The sequence below is a fragment of the Colobus angolensis genome, unplaced genomic scaffold, assembly GCF_000951035.1.
Source record: "Colobus angolensis palliatus isolate OR3802 unplaced genomic scaffold, Cang.pa_1.0 Scaffold188, whole genome shotgun sequence".
NCBI classification, from domain to species: domain Eukaryota; kingdom Metazoa; phylum Chordata; class Mammalia; order Primates; family Cercopithecidae; genus Colobus; species Colobus angolensis.
This window is the reverse complement of record NW_012115021.1, coordinates 1,147,252-1,158,778: the sequence shown is the minus strand read 5'-3', so window position 1 is coordinate 1,158,778 and position 11,527 is coordinate 1,147,252. Positions and strand designations below refer to the sequence as shown.

The following is an 11,527-nucleotide window of genomic DNA, read 5'->3' as shown; positions in this document are numbered from 1 at the left end:
GAGGCAGGTGAATCACATGAGGTCAGGGGTTCGAGACCAGCCTGGCCAATATGGTAAAACCCCGTCTCTACTAAAAATACAAAAATTAGCTGGGCGTGGTGACAGGCGCCTGTAATCCCAGCTACTCAGGAGGCTGAGGCAGGAGAATCACTGGAACCCAGGAGGCAGAGGTTGCAGTGAACTGAGATGGTGCCATTGTACTTCAGCCTGGGCAACAAGAGTGAAACTCCGTCTCAAAAATAAATAAAGAGATGGCTTTCCTAAAACCATGAGTGACATACATGGTGAAATTAGAAATCTTCTAAGGTACTCAGTTAAAACTGGGGGTGTATGTGTGTGACATAAGATATTCTATTTAACTCTAAAACATAAAAAAATAAGTCATCAACTTCATTCTACTCATTCATCTTTTGAAAAGTGTTAAGATTTACCAAAATCATTAAGCAAGTTCAGTGTAAAGGCTTCATAAGCGTAAGTATTTAAGAACACATTTATGATTATAAGTTATAAAACCACAGTTGGGCTATTCAACAGCAATACCAGAGATACACACATTTCTCAGAAGAAAATATTAGCCTCAAATCATGAGCAAAAATGAGCCTATGAATTGACAAACATGCCTCACTTACTGATATAATGCTACTGTTCTCATCTCCTTTTTTCTCTTCCTGTTCTTTTTTTTTTAAGTTGGGGGTCTTGCTATGTTGCCCAGGCTGGCATTGAACTCCTGGGCTCGAGCTATCCTTCCGTCTCAGCCTCCCAAGTCGTTGGGACTACAGGCATGTACCAGTATGCCCAGCAATTCTCATTTAAAATATAATTATTTTGTAGAAGTTAATTTTATGGCATATTTATGCTGCATTCTCTCTCTCTCTCTCTCTCTCTCTCTGTCTCTCCTCTCTCTCTCTCTCTCTGCCACCCTTTTTCTTTTCTTTTACAACCAGGCTGGAGTACAGTGGCATGATCACAGCTCACTGCAGCCCTGACCTCCTAGGCTCAAGCGGTCCTTCCACCTCGGCCTTCCAAGTAGCTGGGACTACAGGAACATACCACCATGCCCAGTTTATTTATCTTTTATTTTTTTTCTAGAGGTAGGCTCTTGCTATGTTGCCCAGGCTGGTCTCAAACTCCTGGGCTCAAGCAATCCTCTCTCCTGGGCCTCCCAAAGTGCTGGGACTACAGGTGTGAACCACCACTCCTGGCCTTATGCTGATTTTTCAAATACTAACATGGTTCATTCAAAGAAAATCAATCCACAACTAAAAGAGTATGCAATTCCAATTACCAAGTAAAGAAACTTTTTATTAACATTAAGAGTTATCGGCCGGGCATGGTGGCTCACGCCTGTAATCCCAGCACTTTGGGAGGCCGAGGAGGGTGGATCACCTGAGGTCAGCAGCTCGAGACCAGCCTGGCCAACATGGACAAACCCCGTCTCTAATAAAAATACAAAAATTAGCCAGGCGTAGTGGCAGGCGCCTGTAATTCCAGCTACTTGGGAGGCTGAGGCAGGAGAATCACTTGAACCCAGGAGGCGGAGGTTGCACTGAGCTGAGATCGTGCCATTGCACTCCGGCCTGGGGAATAAGAGCAAAACTCTGCCTCAAAAAATTAAAAACTTAAAAAATTTAAAGAAGAGTTATTAACAAGTTTGGGGAGTTAGGAATAAAAATATTAAGCGTTAGCATAATGGAATCAACCTCAGTATCTATCAACGGCTGAATGGATAAAGAAAATGTATATATATACAATGGAATACCATTCAGCCTTAAAAAGAAGGAAATCCTGTCATTTATGACAACATGGATTAATCTGAAGGATACTATGTTAAGTGAAATAAGCCAGGTACACAGATACCACATAATCTCACCTATATGTGGAATCAAAAAAAAAAAAAGTCAAACTCATAGAAACAGAGCAGAATGGTGGTTACCAGACGCTGGAGGGATTGGGAAGAAGTTGGTCAAAGCATCAACACAAAATTTCAGTTACACAGAAGGAATACATTCAAAAGATGTATTATACATCATGGTGACTACAGTTAATTACAATATATTGGACACTTGAAAATTGCTAAGAGAGTATATTTTAAGTGTTCTCAACACAAAAAAAATAAGTATGTGAAGTAATGGGTATTTGCTTGATTTAGCCATTCCATAATGTATACATATATCAAAACATCACATTGAACACCATAAATAGATGTAATTTTTACTTGTCGATTAAAAACATATATTGAAAAAGAGCATATAATGGTGATGAGTGCACAGCACTGTGAATGAAATTAGAGTCGCTGAACTGTATGTACTTAATGCTACTTAAAAATGGTTAAAATGGCAAATTCTGTATTATACATATTTTACCCCAACAAAAAAATACATGAATGGGGAAAAGAAAGAGTTAGTGTATTTTGCAATTACGCACCCTTTGTATATATTCAAAATTTTTTTGGTGCTCAGATAATTCACTCAGATAATTGTATAAGACTAAAATACATCAATTAAAAGGCTTTACCTGAGTTTCCATTTCAAAAATTAACCATACAACAGAAATTCTAAAGTCAAAAGTTCAAACAGCTAATATATGCAAAGTATTTGAGGCATAATGCCTAAAAACATTTTAAGGTTACGCAGTCTCACAACTGTATTACCATCACCTCCCTGAGGTTCTTATTCAACTATCATGCGACAAGAACATTTAAAAACCCAGGTTGTTTCTTAAAATTAAGTGAAAAACCAATTTATCTAATGAACATAGATAATTTAGGAGTTTAAATGTCACTAAACATTTTAAAATCATTATAATTCAACTAACCTTCTTTTTTCTCATTAATCGTTCTCTGAATTTATGAGTGATAAATCCCCTTGGGCCAGTGAACCGTAAACGCTGATACTTAGCCTGAATGTACAAGCTCTTCTGTACCAGGCCTGATTTATAATTGGGCTGGCATCTGCCACCTCTAAAGTTGCTCTGTGAAGGAAAAAAAGGAATTAAATGTTAAAACTACACCTTCCAAGTCTATTTTATTAGTAAACAGATGAGTGGGTGGCTGGGTGCAGTAGCTCACGCCTGTAATGCCAGCACTTTGGGAGACCGAGGCGGAACTCCTCAAGCTGATCGCTTGAGGTCAGGAGTTCAAGATCAGCCTGGCATGGTGAAACCCCGCCTCTACTAAAAATACAAAAATTAGCCAGGTGTGGTGGCAGGCACCTGTAATCCTAGCTACTCAGGAGGATAAGGCAGGAGAATTGCTTGAACCTGGGAGACGGAGGTGGTAGCGAGTCACCGCTCTCTATGCTTTAAAAGCACAAAAGAGCGCCGCTGCACTCCAGCCTGGGTGGCAGAGTAAGACCCTGTCTCAAACAAAACAAAACAAAAAACAGATGAAAAACTGTCTGATACTTGGAGCTGTCTGGATTCTAGGCGTTACGGATATTAAAACAGAAAGAGTTAATGATGGTGACAAAGTATGTTTCTCTCAAGCTGGCTTCCTAGCTCATTTTATATATTAATATATATTTTTAATTTTTATTCTTAGCTGGGCATGGTGGCTCATGCCTGTAGTCCCAGCTACTCAGGAGGCTGAGGTGGGAGATAGCTTGAGTCTTGGAGGTAGAGGCTGCAGTAAGCTGTGATTGTGCCACCACACTCCAGCCTGGGCGACAGAGCGAGACCCTGTCTCAAAAAAACAAAACAACAACAACAAAACCTATATCAAACCAAATTTTGAAAACTGTTAAGTTAAAAGATTTTGAGGGCAGGCACAATGGCTCACACCTACAATCCCAGCACTTTGGGAGACAGGTGGGAGGACTGCTCGAGGCCAGGAGTTCAAGACCAGCCTGGGCAACAGAGCGAGACCCTGTCTCTACAAAAAAATAAAGAATTTGAAATTAATTCTTGAAATTCATCATGCTAACAAAATAAAATGTTCAGAACCTCTAATGAACAAAAATTATTCTTCTGATTCATAGTGAAATATATCAAATCCCAATGAGAGGGAAAGATATTAAGTATCAATATCTATTTAAGAACAAAAAATATTTTAACTTTATTCCTGTTAATACCTTCAAACAAATCTTTCTTCACTACAAAAGACCGATTACTTAGAAAGAACATTTCCTAGCCTGCATATACTGTGCAGCACTACATTAGACATAAGAGGACAACGGATATTCGTGTGTTTCTCATGTGGTGGATAAGAGAAATGGTTCCTTGTTAATTTACTGCTGGGGGTGGAAGAGGAAAACAGTCCTCAGTTTTGTCAGTCGTGAACCAATCCTCTCCAAATCTTCCCAAACAATTCTCCAAATCTCCCTCCCTCACTTTCCCATATCACACACTGCTCGTGTCTTCCCGCATTTCCAAGCGTCCTCCTAGAATAATCTAAAACAGATGGGAGCAGTGGCGCAAAGGTTCATAGATGGAGTCTATCTCTGCCCTGCTAAATCTTAAAAACTTAGCTACTTGCCAACTTACAGAAGAAGCTGCATTAAGTTCTTGATTATGAAAGGGATTTCTTCCCCAAAATCATTCAATTAAATTCTCCTATAGAAAATAAACTTGAAGCCATATGAAGAAAAACCGTGGACTGAATGAAACTTTTAACAAGATCAGTTCAGCATAACTTGAATATTGGAAGATCTAATTCCACGAAGTAGAGAGAAATATGGTAGAGAAAGAAAGACTTTGGTGACCCAGCGTCCTCTCTCAGGCATAGTAAACTATAAAACTGTTCTGAGCTTATTTAACAAAATTCATACCTAATATTATATGCAAGGTACAAAGACTAAACAGATCCACCTCTTTTCCTTCAGGGGCTGAAAATGAGTAGAGATGCTGGGTCTGAGCACTAGAGACGCAGCTACTCCTTCTGATTTTGCCAATAGGAGTCTACCAAGATCCAGGAAAAGGGCTTTCCATGCTTGAAAAGCACAAAAGAGCATTTAATTTGAACGGCACAAGCAGGAAGTCTTATTCTTCCATTTGCCTTACCACTCAAGAGCTAAGAACTCAACCAGTGCTCATTTATTAGGCAGGGACAAGGGTCAGAATAAAAGCTATACATTCTATATCTTTAAAATAGCAGCCGTTGCATACTAAATTTATTCCCAAATGTGTTTTTTTAATAAAATGAGCATTTTACTAAGATTGATATATAAACTTTATTATCTGCTAATTTGTTCTCATGTACTCAATTTTCTCAAGTAAAAAGGAAAAGACAACCTAGTTCCATGTAAATGTTTCATCACAAAGTTGCATGAGAAGAGTTTTGTCTTTAAATCAAATTCTTTCTTTGTTTTTAATAAAAAATATCCGAGTCACATTCCAACTACTACATGACCAGGGTCCAATCAAATGGGATGAAACTAATAGTGGCCCCTTTTAGAATGTTTCAGGGAAAGAGTTTACTACTTGTAAATGATTAAGGCTGAAAACAGAAGCCAAAATTACAAAAGCAAACAAAAGCACATTTCGTTTATAGAAAGTTAGGGTCTGAATAAATATTTATACACCTTTACAGATATGAGTCCAGATTTTTTTTTTTTTTTTTTTTGAGATAGAGTTTCCCTCTGTCACCCAGGCTGAAGTACAGTAATGCAATCTGGGCTCACTGCAACCTCTGCCTCCTGGGTTCAAGCGATTCTTCTGCCTCAGCCTCCAGAGTACTTGGGACTACAGGTACATGCCATTGCGCCCAGCTCATTTTTGTATTTTTAGTAGAGACAGGGTTTCACTAAGTTGGCCAGGCTGGTCTCGAACTCCTGACCTCAAGTGATTTGCCCGCCTCGGCCTCCCAAAGTGCTGGGATTACAGGCGTGAGCCACCATGCCCGGCCAGATATGAGTCAAGATTTCCTCAACATGAAGAGCTAAACAATAATAACTCCTAAATAAACTATTATAAGGTTGAATACACTATTAACCTCTAAAGAAGTCAATAAAATTGTTTACAAACACTACAATGGCTGCATTAAATAACAACCCTCTTTAAACACTATTTGTTTCCTTTTGATAATAAAGTTCAGATTAACCAGCAACTAAAGCAATGCCAGGAGGAAAAGAGATTGGGTCTTAGGTGAGTTGTTGTTACTCGAGCTGCTGTTGATTTTTAACAAGAAGACAGTTATGAAGTTGTGAAAGGGGAGAACTGGCTGCAGCAAGACCCATAACATCAAAAATATTAAGCTACTAATTTAGTGAAAGCCAAAATGTATGCTAGACTGAACCATGGCTTTAAAATTACGGCCTAATATATAGACATCTAAATAGAGTAAGTACAATGTTTAGGCTCTGTAATAATTTTCAAAGACTTGGCCAAAGAAATAGATTTTATTCTTTTTGAAATTTAGTGTTTGGTTGATTTTATTTAACTTCCATCCTCAGAGTACTTAATAACGGGAAACAGATTATGAGCCATATTTGGAAAACAAATGCACAAATGATGTATTACAGTGGAATAGTTAACAAAACCAAGCAGATTCCTCTTTTCACAAATGGGTATGTCAGACATAATGAAGCACATAATTTTACAAAAAAAAAAAATTATGCCAGGCCTATTTTTCAATTATTTTCTTAAGGCTACAGAAAATTTCAGGTAAAACAGAATTATAATGAGACACTAATGTTAAGACTATCTGCACAAACCTGACACATCAGAGCTAGTCTTGAGACTGATGCAATCCATTTCTACATGTCCTCTAAGGTGATTACTATGTCGCTTTGAACTAGTCCAATTCATGTAAAAAGTAAATTTTAGCAAAATATTTCCTTTTTGTTTTTCCCTTTTGGAACAGGGTCTCTTCACTGTGTCGCCCAGGCCTGAGGGCAGTGGAACAATCTCGGCTCACTGCAACCTCTGCCTCCCAGGCTGAAGCGATCTTCCCACCCCAGCCTTCTGAGTAGCTGGGACTACAGGCGCACGCCACTATGCCCAGCTAATTTTTGTATTTTTTGTAGAGACGGGGTTTTGCCATGTTGCCCAGGCTCTTCTCGAACTCCTGAGCTCAAGTGATCCACCCGTCTCAGCATCCCAAAGTGTTAGGATTACAGGTGTGAGCTACAGTACCCAACCAAAAGATTTCCTTTTCTTAGGAAGGATTATTTCTTCCCACTATTTTACTACAAAGAATTGTACACTTCTAAGCATTCATGTAACATTATATAACTTTAAATGATTGCTCAAGAGGTAAAGTTATATATATCTTGAAAACATTTTTCTATGAATTTATGTTAAAGTATCTTCCCTTAAAGAAAAAAGGTAACAGAAAATAAATCTTACGATGCTCTTAGAAAAATACTATAATCAACTATATCTGACCAATCAGAACAACATGTAGGAAGCACTTAGATCTGAAAGCCCATCTATATTGTCTGTAAGTTATGCAGACATCACATTTTCAGTTGATGTGATGCCCCATTACTCAAGAGATCAAAAGATAGCATAAAACACGTATATATTCTACGGCCGTAATTATTTTTAAAAACTTCGTGTCACACATGTTCTTAGATACACAAACCACTGGCTAAAAATTTAATCTATTCAATGCCTACAAATTACGTTACTCTCATTGAATAAAATCTTTCAACATCTATAAATTTTGACTCTCAAGAAGCCAATATTAATAGATCTCACTCAACTAACCTTCTAGTCCATAATTTTAGATAGTCTCTACTACTTTTCTGTTCATACTAACTTCCTCCTAATGAGTTAACTACTCTATCAAGCCTGCCTGCCACTTTTATACAAAAAGCTCAAATTCTTTCCTTTATTTAGGGGAGGGAGACAATATGAGTGAAAAATGTGAATAAAGTACCTATTACAGGCAAGAAACTGTCAAAATTGATTTTAAAAGCACCTCAAATTTTGTGAGCAAGGAGACAGAAATACAATACCTTGGGCTAGGTGCAGTGGTTCAAGCCTATAATCCCAGCACTTTGGGAGGCCAAGGTGGGTGATCACTTGAGGTCAGGTGCTCGAGACCAGCCTGGCCAACATGATGAAACCCTGTCTCTACTAAAAATACACAAAAATTAGCCAGGTGTTGGTGGCACATGCCTGTAATCCCAGCTACTTGGGAGGCTGAGGCAGGAGAATAGCTTGAATCCGGGAGGCAGAGGTTGCAGTGAGCCGAGATCACGCCACTGCACTCCAGCCTGGATGACAGAGGGAGACTCCGTCTCAAAAAAAAAAAGAAATATAATACCTTGTATTATAATTCTAACTCCATATATTTGGGGGATGAGGTGTTCTGGATAATCAAACATATTGGTTGATTAAAAATTATCATTCATATCAGATACAGATGTACCAATAATTAGAGTGTGATAAAATATGCTTTAACAAAGCTACCTGGACCAGAATCTTCCTGTGATGATCCAGAACACCTCTAAGGGTTGTGTGTCCATGGCAGGGTTTTTCAATCTGTGATTCTTGGAGAAAGCTCTACAGCTCTGCACGTGTATCTTAGAGGTAAAGGTTCTGGCTTAAAGGGAGGGTCTGCAGACTTGCCTGTCCCCCCACCTACAGCCACTCCACCTGCATCTGTTTTATGTATTTGTGTTTCTATGTAGTATTTGGGAAAGGATTCTACTGGTAAAAAAAAAAAAAAAAAAAAAATTGAAAATCAAGTCCTAAGGAAAGGGGTCATCAATAAATTGATTACAGTTAACTACAAATGTCCAGAAATACTAGTTTATAGCTACCATTTGAAATCATATTACAAAACAGCTCTTGATTTACTAACACTAAAACATTATGTCCAAAGCATAAAACCAAAGCTGGAATTAAATGGGAAACAACAATACCTTAAAAGGTCTTACTCTCGTGTTTCGGCGATTTCCCTCAACCTGAAATGGTTTGTGAGTAATTATGTCTTTTCTCTGCGTAGTATAATTCTGCATGAAAAAAGAGTAGTAGTGTGGGTTAATAGACTTTAAAGTTTATTTTAAAAGCTTGTTTACCATTAGAAAACACATTTTAAATGTACAGGATTAAGAACACAAAGCAGGGAGCAAGGAGCTTAGCCATAGAGCACATACACATCACCTCCTTGACCCATGCTAACTTGACCCTCAACCTTGACTACCATGATCCATGCTAGTTTGTGAGGAGCCAGGATCATTTATGCCTGTAACAAGTATAAAACATACTCGTGTATAATATAATGAGTGAATTTGAGAAAATCACGGATATATCTAGCATTTATTCAGGCACCTACAAGAGAAATAAACCCATTACTATCAGGAGTTGCTAAAGGGTTCCTACTGCCTAAGAAGAATACAAATCCTCAACATTGCAGGAGGCAGGTATTCCTGACTCAGGTAACTGATTTGAGGTGATGCTCTTGCCATGGCTAGAAAAGTATCAGAAATAAGAGAAAGAACTACATTAGTAAGTCTGTAACTATGAGGAACCAAAATCCTCTGGTGGAAACAGAAAAGATGGGGCCCATTCTCAAGATGGTTTCCTTTTTCTAAACTCAACAGTCTTATCACCTTCTATTATTTCCACTTTCTGTGGCGTCTGGCCAGAGGGAGGACTGTACTAGGCAACTGCTGACATGGCTCCCAGTGATCCAACCAATTATTCCTCCCTTCGAATGTGGGCAGGACCTAGGAAGCTGCTTCTTGCAAAAGGAATATGGTAAAGGATGAGATTTCACTTGTGAAATTAATTAGGTTACCAACTCTGGCTTCCATCTTTCTCGCCATTACTTGCCTGTTCTTATGGAAGCTAGCTGCCATTTTGTGAGCTGCTCTATATAAAGGCAAATCTTTAAGACAGAAAGTAGATTAGTGTTGGCTGGGGGTGGCAAAGGGGAGTAACGAAACAGGCATGAGGGCTCATACTGGGTAATGAAAACATTCTAAAAGTGGACTACGGTAATGGTTGCACACTTTGGTTAATTTACTAAAAATCATTAAATTGTACACCTAAAATGGGTGAATTTTATGGTATGTAAATTATGCCTTAATAAATATGTTCCAAGAGATCTTAAGAGTTGTTCCCAAAAAATCTATCTTGAAATTTTTTTATTATTATTATTTTTTTTTGTAGAGATGAGGTCTAGCCACGTTGCCCAGGCTGGTCTTGAACTCCTGGGCTCAAGAAATCCTCCCGCCTTGGCCTCCCAAAGTGCTAGGATTACAAGCATGAGCCACTGCACCTGGCCCCCCAAAAAATCTTAAGAAAGCTAGATTTATTAGCTTTATTTAATGAATTCAATGAAATCCTACTAAATCAAGTAAGAAATGACCATTTCTTCTGTCATTATAACTTTATGCATCAACGGAATCTTATAACATATACTTAATGAACAGTTACAAACGTGAAAAATATTGGTGATCCCTGTACATTCCGATGTATTGGAAAAGAAGAAATTATAAAAATGAAAATTTTAGAACTGCAATCTTACCATGTAAGGTTTTTCAATACATTTTTTAAAATTTGATTTTATAAAATGCATGGGTTTTTGGAATCCATCAGTATGAATATTCTTTACCTTTGAAAAACTGGAACTCTGATCTTCCCTAATAAGGAAAGAGAGAAAATAAGAATATTTTATTAGTATAACTTTTTTTCCAACAAATAAACAAGAATAATTTTAAAAAGCCCCTTCAGAAACAATTAAAGTAGCACACAAATGAAATCTCAATGATCTATCACTACTAAAATTACAAATGATAGTCATTAGGGCTAAACCCATCATTTTGCCTCATTTTCCAACAAATGTTATTTACCTAAGTTGGAGGTTAGCAATGGGGAAAAACATTCCTTGAACCAGGGTTCTCAATCTGGGGTCTAAGGATAGGCTTCCTGGGGGCTGTAACCCCCGAAACCATATATGAAATGTGTGTTTTGTGTAAAGATAATTACTGCTCTAGAACCTTTGGCAGCACTGCCCTCCTCCCCTTCTTGCTAACAGGCTCTTACTGGTGGAAGCACCAATGGCTCATGACCCAGCCCATTCATCAGAGGCAAGGTGTATGACTGGCTCAGGGTCCCCTCACTGGCAGAGCTGAGGCCTCTGATACTGCAGGGCCACAGCAGGGAACGACAGCCTCCTCTCTCCCGTCATCATGAGGTACTGAGGCCACAAAGGGCTCTTCTCAGGCAGCCCTATCTGGGAGGGAGGTCCTTCCCTGGACTCTTCCTCTGATCTCCAAAGCCTCATTTCCACAGCCCTTGGGGATTCCTCTCCGTGTCACATCCTGCATCTCTCCACAATGCTTCTCAGCCCCTTCCTGTGTCTTCCATAGGCCCACCTTCAGTTTTTCCCATGGATTCCCCACTGGCAACAAGGTAACTTCCACACTCCTCATCGTGACCCCATGGCTCTTTCTGCTCTGGACCTTGCTACCTTGCTCCAATCTCCCCAACAGGCACACTGAGCCTCGGGATTTTTGTTTGTTTGTTCTTGAGACAGAGTCTTGCTCTATTGCCTGGGCTGGAGTGCAGTGGCGCAATCTTGGCTTACTGCAAACTCCACCTCCTAAGTTCAAGTAATTCTCCTGCCTCAGCCTCC

General features: G+C 38.9%; 1 protein-coding gene across 1 annotated transcript in view; it reads right to left on the bottom strand.

The window, feature by feature from the left end:
• Positions 1–11,527, bottom strand: part of LOC105510423 (chromosome unknown open reading frame, human CXorf23) — a 56,388-nt gene that overhangs the window by 18,608 nt on the left and 26,253 nt on the right. Inside the window, exons 8-10 of the mRNA XM_011940193.1 lie at positions 10,505–10,532; positions 8,808–8,897; positions 2,815–2,970 (exon numbers count right to left, since the gene is read on the bottom strand). Of these exons, the coding sequence (XP_011795583.1) occupies positions 2,815–2,970; positions 8,808–8,897; positions 10,505–10,532 (274 nt within the window). The remainder of the gene's footprint in view (positions 1–2,814; positions 2,971–8,807; positions 8,898–10,504; positions 10,533–11,527) is intronic.